Raw genomic sequence first — 24072 nt, 5'->3', positions numbered from 1 at the left:
TACAGCTCAAAGCAGTTTGTTGAACTGGTGGGTGGTGGCTTATAGGTAGAAATGCTCACTGAGGTCATAGTTATAGGAAATGCCCTTCTATATCTTTATTTAGCTTTATTAAAAGTCATTTAATGTCCTGGATTCATGGCCATCTTTTTCATTTCAGATAAAAGGGAAGGAATCTTTAAAATCTGTTTCTCTGAAATATTCTCAGCTACTCCCTTGTCTTTGCATTGAGGTAATACAGTCTGGAATTTGGTATATACTTGTGTTTCTGATTTAAAGAAATTTTATCTGGGTTTTGTGCTAGGAAAGGAGGAAAAATCTGTAGAAAAAAGGCTCTAGACCTAAGTTTTTCACTAAGGCTTGTCTGACCTTATGATTATGTAAATGTAGAAGAGGTTTTTTTTAGGAAACACTAATTAAAACATGGAGATAAGAAAATAGGATACAATTTACATTAATTTATGGAAAGTATTGTGTAAGATTAATTTGCCTGCTTTTTTTATAAGCAATGCAAGACAGAAAATTTAATCTGACTGAATTTCAGCATAGCATTTGATATGGCGTTGCATGAGAAACTAAAAGAAGAATTGAGGAAGCTGGGGGTGAGAACAAGATTTATATGGTTGATAATAGCTAGCTGGAGGGCTAACTTGACTACTCCTGTTGAACGGGGCTGTGCTGGTAGGAAGGTTATTTAAGGACCACACTTAAATTCTTATACAAATGTTTTCATCAATGACATGGGCACAAAAGGTGGGAACGTCTTAATGAGATTTGCTGATAATACAGTTGAGAGGTGTAATCAAAATGGAAGAGGGTCAGGATAATTAGAAGAGACTAGAGATTTTAATATGTAAAATAACTACAGGAGGATGAAAGTGCAAGTTCACGCACTTGCTCTAATAAAAAGAATTCTTGCTGTAAGATGCAAGTCCTTGTTTAGAAATAAGAGTGGAGGAAAAAATATTTGGGTATAATAGTTCATCACAGAATGATTAAACTAACATGCTCACAATGATGTAAACATGAACAAAGGTCTAGTGGGTTAGATTATTCCAAGCTAACAGCAAAGTATGGGCAAGGCCTTCTTTGAAATACTGTAGGCAATTCTTGTGTCCATATTCAAGAAAGATTAATCCAAATGGAAGATGTACCATCTAGAATGGCTGGTGAATGGAGAGACTGTCACACAAAGGAGATTCAAAGAACATGTTTTCAATAGCCTGGTAAAACACATGCGAAGTGAATATGTTTGTTGACACATGAGAAGGGTCACATAAGGAAAAAACCCAGATTTTTTAAGCTAATGTCATTTTTGCCACAAGAATGAAGGGGGATAAACTTTATTCCATGAATAATTCATGATAGCTACAGATTTTTTCCTGATAATCTGAGAAGTGAGATTTTGGAATATCTTTCATTAAAAAAAACAGTCACCAAACCAATTTAAAATGATCTTGGTAAGATATAAAGATACTATGTGACCTAGTTTCTCAGTGAATTTTGGGGTAGAATTTACCTTGCAGACTAAGATACCTAAATGTAGATGTCCAGATGTAGATACCTACATTGGAATTAAATGTTCAAACTCTTATGGTCAGTGACGATCTAATTAATGCAGTCAGTTACTCAACTGACCAAATGTAGATGGCTATTTTGGGATGTGCTGGATAGCACTGTAGACTCCACTGGCTGCATTGGCTAGATATTCATATGGCTACTATAATAGTAATTTGGGCACTTTGGTCACACTCAGATGTGTACATTGTAGGCATCTAAAATCACATACCTTAATACATGTGAGTTGAACCACAAGGTCTCTTCCAAGCCTAGGGATTTTTTTTTATTCCACTGTGAAAGGTATGAGGTTACTGATAAGATATTATTCCTCCCAGCATAGACGCAGAGAATTCCACAATACAATTGCTCAGCAAGTAGATGGGAACTGTGAGTAACAGAAACATTTGCGCATGAATCTAAATAATTAGGGTATAGTAACAGCCATGCACATATACTTGCAGATTGGGTTCAGTGTTAGTCCTCAGATTTTAAGGATACATCCTTTACCATAACAAAGGCCAGGAAATCTGATATTCCGATTCTTGAATGTCTTTTGATACCCCTAGAAAGTAATGACACTGTAAGAAACTTAATGAAACTTAATGAAAATCAAACTGAAAGACTTTCTCCATGAAATTGGGCTAAATATATGACTCAGAAATTGTTGGAATATAGTGCTAGAAGGGATCACCTTATTTCATCAGCTCCAATCCCCAAATGATGAACAATAAAATAGGTATCTAGTGCAAAATGTCCTTTAAAAGAACTACTTCCAAAGCTTTCTAATAAACATAGCATCTTTATCTTTGGTGGAAATGTTTTCTGTTACCTTCTGTCTTAAATGTTAAAAACTGGTGTATCTGAGAATCTCTAGCTAATGGCCACTTTCTGGGTTGTAGGGTTGGCTGGCAGTTCCAGATGCAAGGAGGATACAGCTCTGCCCCTTTGAAAATGGCAAGTATTGTGTGATTACTCTTTATATGAGTGACTTTCAGCAGCTCCAGTACAGTTTGAAATTCATGTAAGGTGAAAATCATGCATTGCAAAACTTCAAGGAAATTGTCATATTGGTTTGTTATACTGTGGGTAGATGAAATAGTTTACTTTCAGACTGAAAAGTTCACCAAGGTTATGCCAATATCAACACTAAGTAACTTTCTAGTCATTTCCCACATTTTCCATGCAAACTGGCCAGAAGGCAGAAAAGCCACCGAGGTCAGCTTTGAAATGCTGGTGTGAGAGAGGGATTCAAGGAGAGATTTGAAGAAGGTATCTGACACCCAACTTAAAGGAGGGAAAAGGGAGTTGAAAAAGAAGACAGTTAACTGCATATGACAGTTCCCATACTTAATGGGAAATTATTCACAGAAAGTGTTCCAGCAAAGTCAGAATCTGGCCTGAGATGACAGCTGAAAAAGAAATTGTCATATTACATAGGTCTTTAGTGAAAGTTTTACCAGGCAGATAGAAAAAAGCATTACCTGAAGAAGTGTTTTATTGTGTTAAGTCCAATGTAAGCACAATAATATTTTTTCCCCAGACTTTACTAAGAAGCCCATTAAGGGATTTTAGTATTTGATTAAAAAAAAAAAAAGAATAAAACCACCAACCCATAATAGCACATCCAAACTCCATTAAACTGCATAGACATTCACTGCAATCCTTTCACAATCTTGCAGGGCTGATATATTTCTGTTAAAATGGAAGCAATTTCCTCTTTGGTTATCCCAGCCTTCATTTCTGATTTATTTTACTGTGGCAGAATATAGTGTTTGTGACATTACCATTCCTTTGTAGTAATGAAGTGCAGTTTGACTAAATAAAAAGGGAATTTTTTCCTCTATTTAAGCAGTAGAGAGACTTACAGGAATGCTAAGCTCTGTAGCTGTGTCTGTCATGTAGTCAGATCTCACTTTAAGGTCATCAAAGCAAAGCCTGTTGGCTATCCACAGTATGAAGTCCTCACCTGTATTCTTAGTAGCTGTTCAGCCTGAGGCTGGGTCTCATGGGGCACAAGTTGTTTTCTTCCAAATTTTCTCCTATCTTTACCTATTTCCTGTGCTTGGAATGCTTATGCTTTGCAAGTGCAGGAAATTTAGCTCATGAATCCAATGATTCCTTCTTTCCTTCTGTATTCTGCTTCTTTTCCTTTCCCTCTTACTACAGTCATTCTCCTCTCTGGTACCATTTTATCATAGAATCACAGAATAGTTTGGGTTGGAAGGGACCTTTAAAGGTCATCTAGTCCTGCAATGAGCAGGGACATCTTCAACTAGCTCAGGTTGCTCTGAGCCCCGTCCAACCTGACCTTGATGTGAGAAGAGGGCTTCAAGGAGAGGGATGAGGCATCTACCACCTCTCTGGGCAACCTGTGCCAGTGTGTCACCGTAGCTGAAGCATAGGTTACAAAGCTTTATGTAGTCAGAGGAAAGACATTATGTGCTTTGGCACACTGAAGCTCTTGAAGCTTATTTCTGTCCATTCAGGAAGTTTCAATGGACAATTACAATCAAAAACTTAACTTATACCTTTGATAATGGAGTGAATACGGGAAATACCGTTTTACAGCTATGCTTTTTGTTTACTCAGCTATCCTCCTTGCAGATATCTCAAGCAATTTTTCAGACTCGAGCACGTAGCAATTTAAGTATATAAGGAGTGCCAGCTTTTGAGCCACATTGCTTTCTTTTTAAATCTTTTTCCTAACTGACAGCTCTGCTGGAATATCTAGAGTAGATTGGTTCTTTTTTTGGCTCATTTATCTTTCATGCAATAAAGTTGGGATTATAGATTTAGTTCTGTGTACGAGGTAATTAACAGTTGTGTATCAGAAAGAAGCCTCTCTATGTAATAACTCTTTTGAGTTAATGTAACTAAGAGAAGAAAAAAAGGAAAAAGCAATGTCTATTGGTTACTAAACAATATAATTATATGAGACTGAAGATGAATGAGCATCTTTATTATGATATAAATAAGTAGATGCCACAAAGGAGTAAAACAGAAAGAAACTCAGGTAAATAAGTCAATGAGCAGGCTTTGCAGTCAGGTTAAATATTCTCTAAACATTACCTTTATGGTACATGTCCATTCATTAAAAACAGCATTAAAAAAAATACCAAAATTTCCAGAAGTTTTTGTAATAATAATGAAGAATAAAAATTTATACTTCATAGAAAGTTTCAGTATTTTGATGTATATACATTGGGACACAAAGTTAAGACAGCAAGAGATTTGGCAGAATTAAAGGGTCTGGAGGTTTCTATTAGAAAATATCAAAAGGTTTTATTTCAGGACATTTCTGAGAGAAGCAATACCAATAGGAATTGTTGTTATGCTTCATGGGTGTTGAATTTGGACACCTAGTGTTTCCACTTTTTGGTGTTGATTGTGCTTCTTCACTTTGCTACATTTTCTAGTCATGGGTATTGTCTGTTCACTCCTCTTGAACATCCAACTGGCCATGTTTTCAAGTTTTTGCTTCACAAATAGCTGCAGAAGTATATTTTTCTCCTACTTCTGACTACTAGGCAAACATAAAATTTTCCAAATTGCTTCTTGATGTATATGCTGAAATATCAGTTTGAATTTCATGCCGGAAATTGTCTAATCTATGTGCAGGTAAACGGAAAAGAAAGTCAGTACGAAGTGACTAGTTTGACCAATCAAATAAATCAGACAGCTTTTATTATATAATAGTGCCTATTTAAGATATCCCCAAATATATGTTGACTAGCTCTGAGATTATGGTGTGCCCAGCATACATAGAAAGAAGATCTACATAAATGCTGTAGAAAAATTATTTATTGTGAATTGCTTGTATAGCTTTATTTACTATTGGAGTTCATGATATTCAGCTAAAGGCTTGAATTTATTTTCTTACATATACATTGTGTGCATGTAAATCCTACAAGATACACAGAGTCTGAGTCTCCAATACCATGACCTCTAGTCACTAATATCTATGGTTTAATTCCAATTTACTATACACAGTTAACTGAAGGTCCTTGGTTAGGAATTCTCTTGCGTTACACTCCCTCTGTGATTGATGGGCAGAAAACACACTTCCAGTGCAGCCGACTTAGGAGCTGAGGCGTCATTCCCTGGTGATGCCTGTCTATCACCGTAGTGGGAGACTGGTAAAACCAAGCTGCCAGGTTGAGTACCTCTGGTAAATGCCAACACTTCAGTGGGATGAATTCAAGTTTTACACTGTTACAATGTGAAACACTGCGGTTCTAATTGATTGGTGAAAATAAAAAGGAAATGGAAAAGCAATGCTTTTGGTTTTAAGCACATGTGTAGGTACCAGATTTATGAACAATTCCGATTCATTTTTAGACATCTTGAATAATGTTTCCCTCTTTGTGTACAGATACAAAGGTGCTATGGGATAATATCGTTTACAACCCAGCGACACAAACCCTAGCTTGGGAGCCAGCCTGTCCTGTGCTTGTCACGGTTAACCTATGCAGGTTAATGAAGCCTAATGACCACTGTGAAGATATACAAAACTCTTCAAAAAATTCTACTGAGAAAGTAAGAGCTATGCAGACTTATTAAAACTGTGCGATTGAAGGCCATGACCAAAGGCATAATGTGAAGAACTAGACTTTGGAATAAGAGCTGTTGCAAACTCCTCTCTTCTCTGATACTTAAAACTATTCATAATCACAGTCTGTTCTGGTACACTAACCACATGATTTATTCAAAGAGCTCATATTGAATGACTCACTATTAAGGAATAAAAAGTGGAGATGACTGTGAAGCTAGTAATGTTTGCTGCATTCTTTGGTGTAAATAGGGTCTGCTTTTCATTTATAGTAAAGGCATGATTCATCTGCCCTGACTTTGCCATCTAAAAGATAGGTCTTCAAGTCTACGCTATTCATCTCAGATTCCCTTTAAAGTAAGTAAATGAAACAGACATATTGAGAGGACAACCCTTCTCATCTGAAGATAGGCATGCAAGAAAGGTTGGAAGGTTTTCTCTCTGAAGGTGCCTCTTTCTCTTCACTGACCATGACAAGAGCCTATTATGATTAGATCATATTTGGATATTTAACATTTAGACACCTAAAATGTAAGTGAAATGAAGCTAAATCTCTTTAAATCTTACTGGAGACATAACAGTACCTTGGTAGGGCATGATTGGTTTGTACTCTATTCAGACCTCTTTGAAGTGCGTTCCTCAAACTGGTCCAATGTCTTGAAATAGCGGGTGTTGAAATATCAGGTTCCTCAGTTCTTCCAGCACTTATGTTCTAAAAAGTTGAAAAGAGTTTTCACTGCATGTATCTTGAACTGGTTAATACTGCAGTCTGAAGTCTAATGATGCTGAATGCACTGGAGTTATGAGGTTGGTTAGAATTCTGGCTTTCATCTTGAAAAGTAGGTTTCAGCTTTCCTGAATGTGGAGAAAGCCAGTAAACTTCAGGTAACAACTGAAAAGGCAAATAAAATCAAATACAAATTCTTAATTTTTGACACTTGATGAGTATTATTCTGATGACATTATTTTGGGTGGGGGGCTGACTCAAGACTGTTGAATGCTTTTTTGATTAGGAACTCCTGGCCAAGTGTTTAGTGATTGTTAAATAAACCACCATTTTACGGGTTTCAACAAAGCTTTGATCTTGCAAAACCAAATACATTTAATTTTATACATGTGAGCAGTCCCTGTGGGACTCACGATCTGTTGACAACAAGCACAATTCATTGCTTGCAGGAAAGAAAAAGAAAAGAGAAAAAAAAAAAGAAAGAAAAAAAAAGAAGGAAGCCTAAAATGAGGTTTGGCTAGTAATGGTGGTATCTATCACCCGGAATACAATCCAAGATTAGTTTGTAACAGATGATAAATGTTTTCCTGTATTTATTAATATTCATGGACAGAATGAATTTTCCCTTTTTTCATAATTCATCCTAAAAGGTTTGATACTGAATTGAGTCCATTTCTTGTGCTGTAACCCAGAAGATCTCGATAGTATGCCGGAGACTACTGCAGAGATTCCTCACATAGTGCCAGCTCCCCCAGTAAATCCACACAATGCCGCACACTCTAATACCATACGCATGCAGTGACTTGGGCCCAAAAGCTACGCAGCACTTCTCTCTAATTAGGTTGGGGCTTTCTCTGTTGACGGCAATGCTGTCTCCAGTATCTGAGTGGACTCTTACAGAACTATCGTCTGTGAGCCTATTGTAGACATACCTGAGGACATCCATTATGTCCTCAGTTACAGGAAAGAGGTGTTACTTTGGTCATGATGCCATGTGTTGTGTGTAGGGTCCATTGTGATCAGTCGCTTGAGCAATGGTGTTTATTTAAGTAAGATCACTTACATGGGTAGTAATTGTTTATATGAGACAAAGCTTTTTATGCTGAAGCCCTTGGTGGGTAAGCAGTTGTTAATCAAGAATGCAACACTTTGTAGGTCACTTAAGTGGATGTCTAAAATTCAGTCTACATTTAAATCTTTTCTGGAATAGGGATATGAAAAATTGAAAAATTTCTGAAGTGAAGGTGGAACAACACTTTTGGGTGTATGTTTAAATGTTCTGCTGAGTTGTTGATAAGTGGTAAATAAGTGACTGAAACAAGATGACTGTGTAATCAGAATTTTGCACACAAGCCACCATAGAATCAATTAATTTAGTTCTAATTTGTTAGACTGATGATAAAAATGCTAAATGTTACAGATACAAAGAAGCAAATTATTCAGTAATCCAAAGTAGAGATTGTTTCTATTCTTACTATTTTATGTGATTAACTTCCTAGGATGTCTATAAAGCAAACAAACCAGTTCCTTTCTCAGTAATCAAACAATGAACATTTTGGGTAATTGATTCTGTGAAATTAGTTAATGAAACTAGCTAATGCTGAGTGTTCTCTTTTCAAGCAGGTTAAATATTCTCGTGTGGACACTCACCCAAGACTTTGCATGAAGGTAAAGGGGTTTCTTTGTAAAACACCTATTAACTGCCCTCTTTCTGTCAGCTCTAAAAAAAATGATTTGCTAATGTTCTTTAGGATCAATATTTTGTTTCATAGCTCTGATGAATGGGAAGTAAGAATTAAGGAAATCTGAAAGATAAGATTAAAAGGAGGTTCTTCGGAGGTGCAGCAGCAATGATAGGACACAGGTTAGATTGTGTCCTCTGTTTGCTTAAGAAAAGGGAAAATATGTTTTGGGTCAATGCAAACTCTGAAGCACGCACTAAATTTAACATATAAAGTTTTCCACATTAAATATTTGGTAATAAAAATGATCAATACACTACATTTACTGGAGCACCCTTTTTTATTCTAGTTGAGAAAAAAATGCCATGTAAGGTTAATATAGGAATATTATTTTCTTTTAGATTCCTTTTAAGTCAGTGGTACTACATGTTTCTGTAAAATGAGCATGTGCATAAATATCTGAAGAATTGGGGGACCTAATTTAAATCAAGGGTTGGAAGATACAGGAAAGCTGTGAATTCACGTTCTGCAACTTTCTAGAATGCACTGATCGTCTCTAGTTGAATCTGTAGCCACATATTGAAATTGAAAAATTGATTTTCCTAACAGATTTCTCTGTTTTCAGTTTACAACCAAGCAAGGCTTTTGGGTTAAATGTCCATTTGCTCATGGAGAATTTCCAGGTAAATATATTTTTTTAATTACATAATATTAAATTGTGAAAAATATTGAAATCAGTCACTAGATATGAGCTCTCTCCAGTAAGCAAGCGAGATGTGTTCACATCACTGTAGCTTGTAAATTATGGCAAAGGGATTTGTCAGCTTGCTACTTCTGTGTAACCCCAGTAGATCAAGTGTTTATCAGTATAAAAAGTAACTTGTGGGAATCAAAATAATGACTTGCATATCATTTGATGGTACTTAACAAATTAAAAAGACAGTTATTTTAAATATAACAATTTAGGATATAATATGTGGTCCTTGTACATCTAAAAGTAAGTCTTTTCCCCTAATATCAGCTTGGAAAATGAGAACTGCTGCAGTTGCAGAACAAATACAAGTTTTCTTCACATCCCAAACCAAGGCACAGTTCTCAGTGCTTGTGTGTAACAGGATGCAGCTGGCCTCATGTGAATCTGTTGGGAAGCACCATTCAGTCTCTGTGGTTTGTATATATTATTTCTTAAACATTGTAAGGCTTTTAAACCTATCTAACTGCATTCATTTGTTATTCCATTTATCACTCTGCAGCTTGAAAGCATTAATAAACACATGCATGTACATATTGGAACAATTACTTGAACATTTTTAAAGCATGTAGTTCTAATTCTGAGCTCACACTAAAACAAGAAATAAATAAGGATCCTGAAGTCAAATGAGTCACATCAAAGGAAGTGGCTATTGAGTGGAACCTTAATATTCTTTTAACGTAATTTTTGTGGTGTGGTATTTCTGTTACGTATACAGCAAATGCTAGTGTTAGTATTTCATACATGGGTCAATGGTACAGCTGACCTGGCAAATCTCACATCATGAAATGTAACACTTGAGGCATAAACCCATGATGATCTTGAGCCACTCTGAATCTCACAGCTGCCAAAACAAACTCAACAGAGGAAAAAAAGGTAAGTTTTCAGCCAAATTAGCTTTTTGAGCTAGCTGATTGTGTGACTACACAACTGCTTCCAGCAAAGCAGGGGAGACAGGGAAAAGATTTTGGGAGGGTGAGATTTCTGTTTCAGGCAGCAGCTGGTCATGAAATGGGAGCCTTATTCCTCTCTTGCAACTAAGCCTGTATGTCATACAACGCCAGTGCAGCGCTGTGGCTTGGCCTTGCCCTTTAACCCTGCCTACCAGAGTTACCTTGTTGGCTTGACCTGTGATCTAGTGAGAGGTACACCTGGGAAGTGGGGTCAAAGAGCAGAAGAGTGGCCATAGCATTATTTTTCAAATAGGAGAATATTGGCAAGATAGGTCCTAGGAGCTACTAGGACCACCATGCTGAAAGGAATCCTGCTGGTTCAGCTCCTCAGTACTCTTATGTCCACCCCTAAATGTTCTCTCCCCTGGCCAGGTATATGAGATGTCATATGATAGATTTTGTCAAAGCTGAGAAATCCAGACATTGTGATTCCTATTGTTATTTATCACTATGCCTGTTGACTTCACTCTGCTGTAGTGTGATGTTCTTTAGAAGACATAAGCATGCTGTAGCTCCTACACCTCTCCTCTTTTTAGGATATATTCCAGCTGTACTTCTTTCTTTCCTACTGTATGCAGGTAAATGCTGCAACTGTGACTTTTTCAAGTACCTCTGATGCTTTCAGTGTGCAGGGTGCACATACCAGGGGGTAGCTGACAAGCAGACAGCTATGAATAAGGACTTTTTAAACTCCAGACTCAAAGGAGTGGACACTGAAAGCTGAACTTACTTTGTAATCATAGAATCATTTAAGTTGGAAAAGACCTCTAAGTCCAACCATTAACCTAGCACAGCCAAGTCCACCACTAAATCATGGCCCTAAGCACCACTTCTATGTGTCTCTTAAATACCTCCAGGGATGGTGACTCAACCACTTCCCTGGGCAGCCTGTTCCAATGCTTGACCACTCTCTCAGTAAAGAAATTTTTCATAATATCCAATTTCAGCCTCCCCGGCAAAACTTGTGGCTGTTTCCCCTCGTCCTATCACTTGCTACTTGGGAAAAAGAGACCAACACCCACCTCACCAGAACCCCCTTTTAGGTAGTTGTAGAAAGCGATGAGGTCTCCCCTCAGCCTCCTCTTCTCCAGGCTGAACAACCCCAGTTCCCTCAGCCGCTCCTCATAAGACTTGTGCTCCAGACCCTTCACCAGCTTCATTGCCCTTCTCTGGACACGCTCCAGCACCTCAGCATCCTTCTTGTAGTGAGGGGCCCAAAACTGAACACAGGGTTTGAGGTGCGGCGTCACCAGTGCTGAGTACAGGGGCACGATCACTTCCCTACTCCTGCTGGCCACACTATTCCTGATACAGGCCAGGACTCTGTTGGCCTTCTTTGCCACCTGGGCACACTGTCGGCTCATGTTCAGCCGGCTGTCAACCAGCATCCCCAGGTCCTTTTCCACTGGGCAGCTCTCCAGCCACTCCTCCCCAAGCCTGTAGCGTTACATGGGTTTGTTTTGACTCAAGTGCAGGACCTGGCACTTGGCCTTATTAAACCTCATACAGTTGGCCTCAGACCATTGATCCATTCTATCCAGATCCCTCTGCAGAGCCCTCCTACCCTCCAGCAGATCAACACTGTCACCTTCAAACTTACTGAGGGAGCACTCTATCCCCTCATCCATATTCTTGATAAACAGAACTGTCCCCAATACTGAGCCCTGGGGAACACCGCTTGTGACCAGCCGCCCACTGGATTTAACTCCATTCACCAGAACTCTTTGGGCCCAGCCATTCAGCCAGGTTTTTACCCTGAAAAGAGCTTGCCTGTCCAAACCATGAGCAGACAGTTTCTCCAGGAGCATGCTGTGGGAAACCATGTCAAAGACCTTACTAACGTCTAGGTAGACAACCACAGTCTTTCCCTCATCCAGTAGGCGGGTCACCTGGTCATAGAAGGAGATCAGGTTGGTCAAGCAAGACCTGCCCTTCATAAACACATGCTGACTGGGCTTGATCCCCTGGTTTTCCTGTACAAGCTACGTGATGGCGCTCAAGATGATCTGTTCCATAACCTTCCCCAGCACCGAGGTCAGACTCACAGGCCTGTAGTTCCCTGGATCCTCCTTCCAGCCCTTCTTGTAGATGGGCATCACATTTGCTAACCCCCAGTCAACTGGGACCTTCCCGGTTAGCCAGGACTGCTGATAGATGACTGAAAGTGGCTTGGTGAGCATTCCACCAGCTCCCTCAGTACCCTCAGCTCAATTCCATCTGGCCCCATAGACCTGTGTGTGTCTAAATGCTGTAGCAGATCACTGACCATTTCCCCTTGGATTATGGGGCTTCATTCTGCTTTCCGCCCCTGTCTTCCAGCTCAGGGTTCTGGGTACCCCCGAGAACAACTGGTCTTACTGTGAAAGACTGAGGCAAAGGCGGCATTAAGTACCTCAACCTTTTCCTTATCCTTTGTCACTGTTTCCCTCCACATCCAATAAAAGATGGTGATTCTTTTTAGCCCTCCTTCTGTTGTTAATGTATTTATAGAAACCTATTAAATTGCCTTTTATGGCAGTAGCCAGATTAAGTTCTAGCTGCGCTTTGGCCTTTCTAATTTTCTCCCTGAATAACCTCATGGCATCTTTGTAGTCCTGAGTTGCCTGCTCCTATTTCCAAAGATCCTAAACTCTCCTTTTTTCCTGAGTTCCAGCCAAAGCTCTCTGTTCAGCCAGGCCAGTCTTCTTCCCCTCCTTGTCCCCCATGTCTTTTGGCATGTAGGGATGGTCTGCTCCTGCATCTTTAAGATTTCCTTCTTGAAGGATGTCCAGCCTTCCTGGACTCCTTTGCCCTTCAGGACTGCCTCCCAAGGGACTCTGTCAACCAGTCTCCTAAATAGGCCAAAGTCTGCTCTCCAGAAGTCCAAAGTAGCAGTTCTGCTGAACCCCCTCCTCACTTCTCCAAGAATCAAAAACTCTACCATTTTGTAATCATTGTGTCCAAGACAGGCTCCAACCACCACATCACCCACAAGTCCTTCTCTGTTCAGCGGTGTCCAGCGGGGCACCTTCCCTAACTGGGTCACTCACCATCTATGTCAGGAAGTTATCTTCTGAATCAGTTTAGTTCTTTATTACATCTCTGGTGATGAATGTAAGAGAGTGGCTCTTTAAAAGTGGAGTTTTCCAACTCAGCTTTGCTGCTCAAGCTTAAGTGGCACGTGATAACTGCTTCTGCAGGGGATCCTAGAGCTGAATAATCGTGGGGAAATTCCTGGGAAAAAGCAGCTATCCTAATCAACACAGACCACAGAGAGCATTGGTGGCACTGTCAAGAGTCTGTCCTAATGGAGAAAGGTATCTGGGGAAACGCTGTATTACCAGCAGAGTTGGAGATCTGTATGGTAGAAGAGTTGTCAAACGCTGTGCTTGGTGAACACTTACAGTGGCACTTCCCTTCAGCCAGCTTATTTCGCATGAAATCTGTAGAGTTCAGACTTTCTGGTTTTAAAGACTCCCTTTGTGAACTGCTAAGTGAGAAGGGTAGTGGTGGAGCACCAATAAATCACAGCTAGGTATTGAAGTCTGTGTTTCATGAAGGGCATTAATGCATTTAAAAAATGCTGTTTTCTTCCCTTTGGTACAAAGCTGTTACGTCCTCTGCTACTGTGACAGAATGGGAGCCCACACAAATTATATACAGTTCTGTCTCAACAACACGAGCAGTATACACAAAGTTTTCATCAAGACTTAGCTCTGTGTTCCCAGAAACCAATGTTCATTCTCTACCTAGTAATCCCTGTTCAGTCATGCTTGAAAAAGAATGTATTCACTTAAATTGCTCCAAATTATTTTAGGAGTTTGCCACACTAAAGACAGTGGTGTAGGATTCACAGCTATTAGTGGAGTAACGAACATTATTTTGAGGACAAGCCATAAACAATCAAATGTTAAATGTCAGAACAGTCATTTAGGATGATTTTACCCTAAGGCAGAACTTGTTCTCAGCATGCAATGTGATGGGAAATCCAGAAGAACTGTAAAGAAAGGGTGATTCCTTCAACTCATGTACACCAGGGAAAAGAAGTGAAGATGCTCATTGGCTAATGTGGTATGAGCAGCCGTGGCGGGGAGGGTGTCCCGACTTATGATGCTTCATAAAATACAGGAACATTAGCCTTCTTCCTGTGCTGCCCAACTCGTGCTTGGCAAAACTACACCAGCTGCTTATGGTCATTGAGATCTGGGGATATCTCTGAAAATAAATAACCTTCCATAACGTTTATATACTTTATTAATTCTCTGACATAGTAAAACATGTAGCATTATTGGGAAACAAACCAAAGAGCTGGAGAGACACAATACATTTCCATTGTTCCAGAGTAAGGAAAATAATAGTTTTAATTTTTTTTCTTTTCATCAGGGAGATTCTGTATCAATCACTATGTCACAGGAAATGTGTGGGTCAACAATTTGCATTCAGGTATGTGTCTTGATTTTGCCAGGTACTCTGTAGAAAATAAACAAACATTTAAAAAAAAAAAAAGAAAAATAAAACCAGCAGGCACTCTCTCTGCTTTCTCCTCCCAGCCAAATCTGATTACTGTGTGAACGGAGATGACAAAGAGCATTATTTATAGCTTGATGTGCTGCCACCACCTCTTGTTGAGATGATGTTAATTAACAGAGAAGTTGCTCTCCATGATCTTGCTCCTTTGTCAGTGGTAGATAAAGGGATATCATCAGGAAATTGCTAATCCTGTCTTTATATGTTCGTTTGTAATAAAAAGTTCCAAGGTATCAAAAGATGCAAGTAAATCATACAGAAAATTTTCAAAAATTGCCATGAGCTGGAAAGGGTTAGACATAGAGCAAACAGCACAGTAAGTGCATAGTGTGCTAGAATTAGCACTCCTGAAAGCAGAGCTGAGCAAATGATTTCTGACATTTTTGCACACTATTTCCATAGCTGAACTTTATTAAGACAACTTTAATAGAAAATGACCATGAAACTGATAGGTTTATTCCTCTCTGGAGTTACTGTTCTCAGCAGACACAGGGACAAGAGAGACTGGCAGCCGGAGCTGCGAGGCTGCAGCAGCTGCCCTGGATGGCCCTTGTCAGCTTCACTTTCTGCGGCTAGGAAGAAGGGGGCAAGCTGAAAGTGAGATTGGCAAGAGCCTTCTAGGTAATGAGAGCTGTGCTTCTTTCCCTAGTGAAAAATCAGATTTGGTGGCAAAATTGATGTTTTCCTGCTTAAATCATTTATTTTGTAAATAAGACATTATCTGTCAGAATACAGTTTTCCCCCTGTCACCCCCCCCCCAGTCTGATCAGGTTTATCATTTAGAAACCTAAGAGTGATTGCAACTCACTAAATATACACTAGACCAGTGGTCTCCATATGCATTTATTTAAAAACATATTAGAAAATGCAGTACTTGAGTAAACTAATAAAGCAATCTCATTTTGTCAACACAAGTGTTTAGATCTGCTGAAAGGGGAATAAGCCTCAATTCTTTCTTTTAAAAGGGCTGGAGGACAGATGTAGATTATTCAGTTCCACTGCAGATCTGTGATATCCACTGTGGTAAGTATTAATGATAACGAAAGAAGAATTATGTCTTGACTGTATAGAAGAGAGCATCTCAGATGATGTGTGTTTTCATTGGGAAAATGACATCTACACATGGTAGATGTCTGCGTGTCAGCTAGGTATGCTCAGCTTCCTTTATAGGCAATGGCCTCATGTATCTCAGCTAGCTTTTAATTAGCTACTGCAAGGGCATCTTGTGTGGCTGGCTCTTTTCTCTGTTCCTGGGTGAATTTTCCATCCTGTGCCAAGTTCTGTGTGCCACACCTGTATTTACCTTGCTCTCGGTACATGAGGTAACTAGTTAAAAACAATCCTTGGCAAGTAGGCACACAGTGCTGTCATTGTAGTGATTGCAGCACAGCCCTACTGTTAATTCCCCACCTCTGGAAGGACAGTAGTACTTCCCTCCACCGCAGAACAGTGAGGATATTATTATTATTTGAGGTACACTCAGATAGGCTCATGGAGTCAGAATATTCTGAAATCGCCAAGTCCTTCCAAGGCATTGTGGAAGCCAGTGAGTTCAGAGTGAACTAAGGCTGCGGGGTTTTACGGTGAAGAGTGCAGGAGTGGATTGAGTAGTTTACAACTAAAAAGTCTAAAAGGAGTCAAGCTGAGAGAAGGCTCAGTCTGAGCATTGCCAAAGACATCTTCCCAAACCCACCCAACCAACCAATCTCCCCTCCAAGTTCATCGTAAACATAGTGATTCCTGTGGCAGATTTTCTTTGTTTTCTGAAAATACCTGTCAGTTAACTATAGCTTCAGATTTGGAAGCCTGACACTAAAAACGAGGGGGCTTGAAGTTGTAGCCTACATGAAGTTCTCTATGCAAGCACTTGCATAATGCTAGTTCAGGTTTCTTCTCTACTTAAAAACTGACAAGAAGCCCACCCAAGGTAAATCAATTAAATAGAGTGTGATAATTCTTGTAAGAATGGGATGCTATTGTGTTTGAACCTAAGATGTTAAAAAAACCCAATCCACATAAAAGTGAAAGGAATATTAAACCTACGATTTCTCCACAATTTGTGACAATTTGGATTACACAAAATGCAGAAGTAAATGAGAAATAATCTTATAATGGCTTAAGGAAAATAGTGAAAATATTTACTGCATACGTCTTTGTAAAATAGAAATTTACATTGTTACATATCACTGTCAAAGATACCAAGCAGTGTCGGTATGCCCAAAAGAGCCATAATGTTATTAACATGTATTTTGTTACTCAAAACTAAGATTCCAGTGATGACAGTATGTATTACAAAAAAATCAGTGTAGCTAACCATAATGAAGGCTACTCACTTTCCAGATGCAAGAAGAGTTTTCTGGCATGTAAAATGCATTATACTGCAATGCATTGCATTTTTCTATCAGTAGCTGTGCTTTGGAATTAGAATGGCATAGCCTTATTTGCTCTAAAGAGGATGGAAAAGGGAAACCCCCCCCCTTTTTTTTTTAATTTAAGAGCATTGGCTTAGAGACAAAACTTTGTGTTCTTTTTAAATTTTATTTTTCCTTTGGCCACTTTTCTGGATTCTGTTTAATGTAGCCAAACATACTTATTAAAAAAGAAACTTATCTATTCTGAATGAAACATTAACTCAAATCAGTTAACTTGAGAATAAATATGTGAACCATAATGAAAACAAAATCGCAACCTACATTTGAACTCATTTCTTCAGGTTTTCATGGTCAGACATACGGTGATGGAAGCCCAGCAAAGGCCATGACACACAGGTATCCATCCAATGTATAGTTTAAAACATCTTTGAGAGTTGATAGAGTTGTAAATCCTGCAAACATTTCACTGGCCTCTCTAAAGAACAGGAGCAATGTTTGAGTGAATTTTGTACTGGCCAGCAGGAATACCAGGTCTCTAGCTCTCCCCTTGTCTTGCTCCCACTGAAGACATCTCTTGCTCCTGTGCTCTCTCCTCTTGCTCGCTCTCTGTTGCACCACAGTGCAGTCTGGCATCAGAGGTAGCCGCCTTGCTGCCAGAGAGAGAGCACAAAGGGAGACAAATAACCAGCGGAAGGGAGAAGTTTGTAATGTAAGAAGACAGCCTTCAAGAGCCCTGGAACAATCTCAGATTTTCTGAGCATGACAGTCACATTGTTAGCGCCTGCCCCTTGCTTTGTCCCTTACATTTGCAGGCAGATCAGTCCCCTCTGTGCTCTCATGCATTGGACGTGTCTGCTCAGCTGTTCCAGTGCTTCTTTTCATTCCCACAGCCATTTGCAAAACACCTATTCATAGGTTGTAAAGAAATTGAGTAAGTAGTGCAGCCCACAGATGTATGATTTGGTAGACCCTGAGCTCTTAAAAATGCTCTTGCTTTAAGGATACCCATTCAGAGGCGACCTAGAATAGTGGGATCAACCTAGAACTCCAGAGAGAGAGCAGAGATGCTCTGAAAAGTCCTTGTTCAAAGATCGGAAAAAGATGCAGCCTTGCAGAAGTTATGCAAGTCATGTGGTTGAGAAGGGGCTACCATCTTTGCCTTGAGGCCGTCTTTGGCTTTTCCTTTGTCAGAAGTTACCATTCAGGATAAAGTATCTTGGTTGTGTTCATTTGTTGATGTGGGTGCTGTTTGGACTGTGACAGTCAAGTCCACAAGCTGTGGACAAATGGTTAGATTTCTCACTTAAGTTCAACTATATATGAACTCTCTCACACTTCAGAGAAAAAAAAAAAATCTTCTTTCCTCTTCTGTTTTTCCCCTAGAATGAAGAGTGTGCATTCCTTGTACTGAATTTAAAAACACATTTTCAAGGTCCTTAGTACCTTCTCACCATCAAGTTGTATTTTGGTGTAACTTGCAAATCTTGTCTAACTGGTCATCTCTCATGTAAGTTGTTTCTGCTAATTACTGTGAGATTATTCTCATGAGTGAAGCATTTAGCAAGTTAAGCCTATTCTAACATGTCCAGAAGAAGCTGGATTATTATTCCTCATTTCCCAGTATTTCAAAACAAAAAAAAGTCTTACATCACTTAGAGAATTATGTTCACATTTTCCTTCTAAATTAATATTTTATGTATAATATGTTATAAATGAGTACTTTCATAGTACCTTGTGTACCTGTAGAACAAGTATTTCAGATTTTCTTATTTGTAACCTTTGTGTTTAAACCATAAGCAGAAGTTTTTGAGAAATGAAGAATGGAGAAAGTTTTCTCAGCTTAGTTACATTATCCTTTTTTGTAATTTCCTTTTTTTTTTTCTGATGCCATTCTGATGATCTCACGATGACAGACCGTATTCCTTAAAAAATATCTAACAACTGCTTTCTGTGTCTGCATTTGTATTTGACTTGGAGATAACTTTCCCATTTGCCTGAGGAGGTACATGTCTTTGGTTTAATAGTTATTTAAAACTGTCATGTGGAAATCCAATCTAGAAGGAAACAGTTTAGTGGAAAGAATTGAAGGTTTTTTTTTTTCATTATATTTATACTCAGCTGTTGAGAATAATATTACACACTGTACTGATTATCAAATCGTTGGCCTTTATTTCACTGAATACTCCTGTCAAACATCCTTACTTGCTGTTGTGTAACAAGGAAATAAAGTCAACTAAAAGATGATTAATAGCAAATCCTGAAACCATGTGGAATTGCTCATGTGGGATGAGGAATATGGGTGGGGAGTGAGGGTCTGGAACAAGAAGTTGATCAATAAAAAAATATTTTCCATCTGAATGTGTTTTTTTGTTTCAAGACTTTCAAAGTGCAATTTACAGGAGACAAATATGGTGTAAGAGATCTGCTGTGTTGAAACACAAGGTTTCTGAGGTGCCCTGAAGAGGACAAATCCTGCTTGGCTCCTTTGATATCAGCGCTTCATTGTGTAGGTTGCACATCTATTACATACATTCTTATTCCAAGCAGTGCTACAGCTCCAAAAGCAGAGGCGGCAAGGCAGCTTCCCTAAAGCATTTAGTTACTTGCTTTGGCTGTGAAATAGAAGCACTGATCTATTCAGACATCTGCTTTTCCTCGAACACCCTCCAGACTGCATCCAGAAACAAGACATTCAGCCATTCAGCTGAGAGAGCATCATTACTCTCTTCACTTCCCTCCAGTGGAAAAGTCCTTTCTGTAGGAAAAGTTGATTTGTACACTGTACTTTTTACTGCAGCAAAATCTTAAGATCAACCTTTTGCATATGTGCTCTGACTGAAAATGAATGAAAATTATACAGGCGTGGCAGGATCTGGAAACCTAAGTGTGGCTCAGACAAAACACCACCTCCAGTGACAAGCTCATACAAGGTCTTGAAGCAAAACCAGCTGTACTGAAGATGGATGCTTTCAATGGTAAGATCCTGTTTCAGCTGTACAGATACTAAATCTTTCTTCTCTTGTTGGCTGCAGCAATGAAAATACCAAACAGAATGTGAGCAGCCATGGTGCTGAACATTTTGGTGCTGTTTTAGAGGAAATCTTAAATGGTGAACATAGCAGGCAAGTCACTGAAATTAACTGTCTGAAAGTAAAGTGTTCATTCAAAGGTAGTAGTCTAGGCTGCCATGATGGCCACTGCAGAGAGACAGGTACTTCCCAAGCATATTTCATTCTGCTTGGATGCTTGTTTTAGAGGGAGCCTAGACAACTTAGCCTAAATGCTTACCATTAAGACATTCCTGTTTATGGCAATGTTTGCAACTAAACCCCTAATAGTATTTCCATACTTTGGCTTAGGTCTGCCTATTTGCATTTGTGTAGTGAGAAAATTGCTGGTAGCTGACCTTGAGCCTCTTGAGGACCAAGAGTCCTGTTTCTTCAGGTAAACATTTTCTCTTCTGATTACAAAATTCCTGTTCCGCCTGAGACCAGCTCTTCCTGCTCTCTCAAATAGTGATTGGACCACCCTACACATATAATGCACTGGAGGGAGTTCCACTCAGGTGGTGCCTTTTCTAAAGAAGTTAGAGTTCTGCACTACTAAGCTACAAGACTCTACTGTCCTTGTGACATTACAGCTGCAAAAATAAAGCTTTTTTTTTTTCTTTTTCACAAGGCATTTTAAACATTGGTACGTCAATGCTGAAAGATGGAGAATCTTTCCCAACTCTAAAAGTATTAATTTCACTCTGCTGACCACTGAAATGTTTTCTTTTTCTCACCCAAAATATGCAATAGTTTTCCAATATTGACCAACACACAAGCAAACATGCTGTAATAACAGTCAAATGCAAAAATCCCCTATATGATTGCCTATAGACTTGGCTAATTCTGTAGAGCCTCCATTCTTTTGTTGAAGGAAATTCCTTTCTTGCTTATTGTGGGCCCAGTCCAATCACCCTATTTTGAGACAACCCACAGTTGTTGGTTTTCATTTCACATGTACATTCTTACTATTATCACAGAGCACCTATGTCCCAGTTCTTCTGAGATATTAGCATATATCAGAATATCATTGAGGTATAGCAAAAGCGCTGATAGATGCTTTGTAGTAACCTCTTCAAAAGACTTGTAGTTGTATCTAATGCATTGCACAAACCTGAAACTAATATTTAAAATTACCACATAAATTAAACCAGTTTTCCTCCACTTATTTAGGGCTTATTTTCACTTGCTACACCCATATTGGGTCTGGTGTGGGAAACCAGACTGATGCTACTGCAGTATATTGGATATCTTCTTTTGTAGTAGTGTGGATACATTTCCTTGATCGCAAGTCATATGTGAGTGGCATGGTTGAATCGCCACATCCTAATGAGCAGCTGTGTATTCACTAAGCCGTAGTAACAGCCACAGCAGATCTAGTAGATCTAGTCCAGTGCCCTGCAGGCTATGTTCCCGACCCATCTCTTTTCTGGGCTTCTGATAAACTACTTCAGAGAAATAAATGGGAAGAGAAATGACGACTGCTTTGTAGGGTTAATTTACTGCTGATTTCACTGCCTGAACTACAAAGTCAGGCATATGTGAGCCAGCAGAAGGGAAGCACCCAGCTACAGGGGAGTGGAAACAGTACTGCTCCCGTTAGTTCCTTAGATAGCAGATTGACTGAAATGTAATGTAACACTGCAACCTGATCACGTACCTGTGCTTAGCAAACAGAAGAAAATGTTTTTGCTTCAATTTACTGTGAAAAGTTTCAATGAGCAAATTCCCCTTGCACATTTCCTATTAACAACTGCCTTAAAAAATGGTGACTTATCTTATATCTCATATTCTCTGATATATTGACTAGATAAAAGATAGGGAGAATGTACTTTGAGCCATCTATGGGCACAAGTGGGAGAAGCACTCAGCAGGGAACAGTGTATATGAAACCTGCAGAAGGAAACCCATAAAGGGTGAAGGATGAAGTGGACATGCAGAAGTAGAGGCAGGGATGACTGGCAGTCGGGCAGGGGAGGTGGACTGGCGGGGACACAGAGAATAAGGCAGGAGAGGGAAGGGGGAGGCAAAGCCAGTCAGCCCAGGTGTGATCCACATTGCTGGCTCAGATCTAGTCCTCACTCAGAACCTCCAGGTAAAATGGGAATGTGAGTGGAGATGAACCAGGCATGTACTGTTCTGCATCCAGTGCATACATTTGCCCTACCTGGTTCCTTCTCACCTTCATCCCTGTCCTACACTATTGGGGTGGGTTAACCTTGGCTAGATGCCAGGTGCCCACCAAAGCCACTCTAATCACTCCACTCCTCAACGGGAAAAGGGAGAGAAAGTATAATGAGAAGCTTATGGGTCGAGATAAGGACAGGGACAGATCAGTCAGCAGTTACCATCACAGCCAAAACAGACTCGACCTGGGGAAATTAATTTAATTTATTGCCCATCAAATCAGAGTAGAGATAATGAGAACTAAAACCAAATCTTAAAACACCTTCCCTCCAGCCCTCCCTTCTTCCTGGGCTCAACTTCACCCCCAATTTTCTACCTCCTCGCACCCTGGGTAGCGCAGGGGGACGGGGAATGAGGGTTGTGGTCAGTTCATCACACGCCGTCTCTGCCGCTCCTTCCTCCTCAGGGAGAGGACTCCTCACACTCTGCCCCTGCTCCAGTGTGGGGTCCCTCCCACGGGAGACTGTCCTCCATGAACTTCTCCAATGTGAGTCCTTCCCACGGGCTGCAGTTCTTCATGAGCTGCTCCAGCCTCGGTCCCCCCACGGGTGCCGTCCTTCAGGAACAGGCTGCTCCAGCCTGGGTCCCCACTGTGGGGTCACAAGTCCTGCCAGCAACCCTGCTCCAGCCGGGGCTCCTCTCTCTCCCCACGGGGGCACAGGCCCTGCCAGGCGCCGGCTCCAGCGTGGGCCTCCCACAGGGTCACGGCCTCCTTCGGGCATCCCCCTGCTCCGGCGTGGGGCCCTCCCTGGGTGCGGGTGGAGATCTGCTCCCCCGTGGAGCTCCATGGCCGCAGGGGCACAGCCGGCCTCACCATGGGCTTCCCCAGGGGCTGCTGGGGAACCTCTGCTCCAGCGCCTGGAGCCCCTCCTGCCCCTCCTGCTGCTCTGACCTGGGGGTTTTGCAGAGCTGTTTCTCGCACATGTTCTCACTCCTCTCTCCAGCTGCCATTGCTGTGTGCCCTTTTTTCCCCCCTTCTTATCTATGTTACCCCAGAGGCATTACCAGTGTCACTGATGGGCTCGGCCTTGGCCAGCTGTGGGTCCATCTTAGAGCCGGCTGGTGTTGGCTCTATTGGACATAGGGGAAGTGTCTACCAGCTTCTCACAGCAGGCACCCCTGCAGCCCCCCTTGCTACCAAAACCTTGCCACGCAAACCCAATACAGCTTGCTTGTCCTCTCCTTCATGGAGCACAACATCATGGTGAGTGGGAGGCAAACAGACCCAGAACCTCCATGTATGAGAGGGAGTCCTCTTCAGTGTGCCTATAGGCTTCTTACTGATAGGACTCCCCAGTTTGTTGGGTCCTCAGCAAGTCATCTTACTCCTCAGCTTCTAAGTGCAGAGCATCAGTTAGAAAGGGTGTGGAAACAGCCTGTAATTTTTTGTTCTTCTTCAATAATAACAGTCCTAAGAGTGGGGAGACAAAACAAAGGTGTGATTCAAGCAGAGAAACACCGAGTTAGACAATACCACATATCTTTAATAGTCCTTTCATGACCATTTTTCCCCTTAAATGTACTGGCACTTGACAGACCCGTTTGTTTCATTTTTTTGCATTACTGTCAGTTTCTCTTTATTTTTAGAAGTAGAATTTTCACTTTCTTTAGTTACTTAATATTACCATGAATCTCCTCCTCTCTTGCAGTGTTCAAGTTCTGTGGCAGTCAGCTTCCTCTCCAGTGGCTCTATCTTTTTTGCTCTCGATTCACATTCTTTGTCAAATCCATAATCTCTTCC

The 24072-nt window shown here is 40.4% G+C and overlaps 1 protein-coding gene across 1 annotated transcript in view; it reads left to right on the top strand.

Moving 5' to 3' along the window:
* The window catches only part of IL17REL (interleukin 17 receptor E like), a gene marked incomplete at its 3' end in the record, with an annotated part of 50313 nt that extends 31805 nt beyond the window's left edge, over positions 1-18508 (top strand). Inside the window, exons 8-17 of the mRNA XM_082014125.1 lie at positions 158-229; positions 2457-2520; positions 5930-6093; positions 8454-8501; positions 9141-9198; positions 9537-9682; positions 14582-14641; positions 15691-15748; positions 17439-17493; positions 18481-18508. Of these exons, the coding sequence (XP_081870251.1) occupies positions 158-229; positions 2457-2520; positions 5930-6093; positions 8454-8501; positions 9141-9198; positions 9537-9682; positions 14582-14641; positions 15691-15748; positions 17439-17493; positions 18481-18508 (753 nt within the window). The remainder of the gene's footprint in view (positions 1-157; positions 230-2456; positions 2521-5929; positions 6094-8453; positions 8502-9140; positions 9199-9536; positions 9683-14581; positions 14642-15690; positions 15749-17438; positions 17494-18480) is intronic.
* Positions 18509-24072: the final 5564 nt, after the last annotated feature.

This window comes from Phaethon aethereus, assembly GCF_964289735.1.
Source record: "Phaethon aethereus genome assembly, chromosome: 1".
In the NCBI taxonomy this organism is placed as follows: Eukaryota; Metazoa; Chordata; class Aves; order Phaethontiformes; family Phaethontidae; genus Phaethon; species Phaethon aethereus.
Note: the sequence above shows the minus strand (reverse complement) of the source record. Positions and strands in the feature narration are given on the sequence as shown.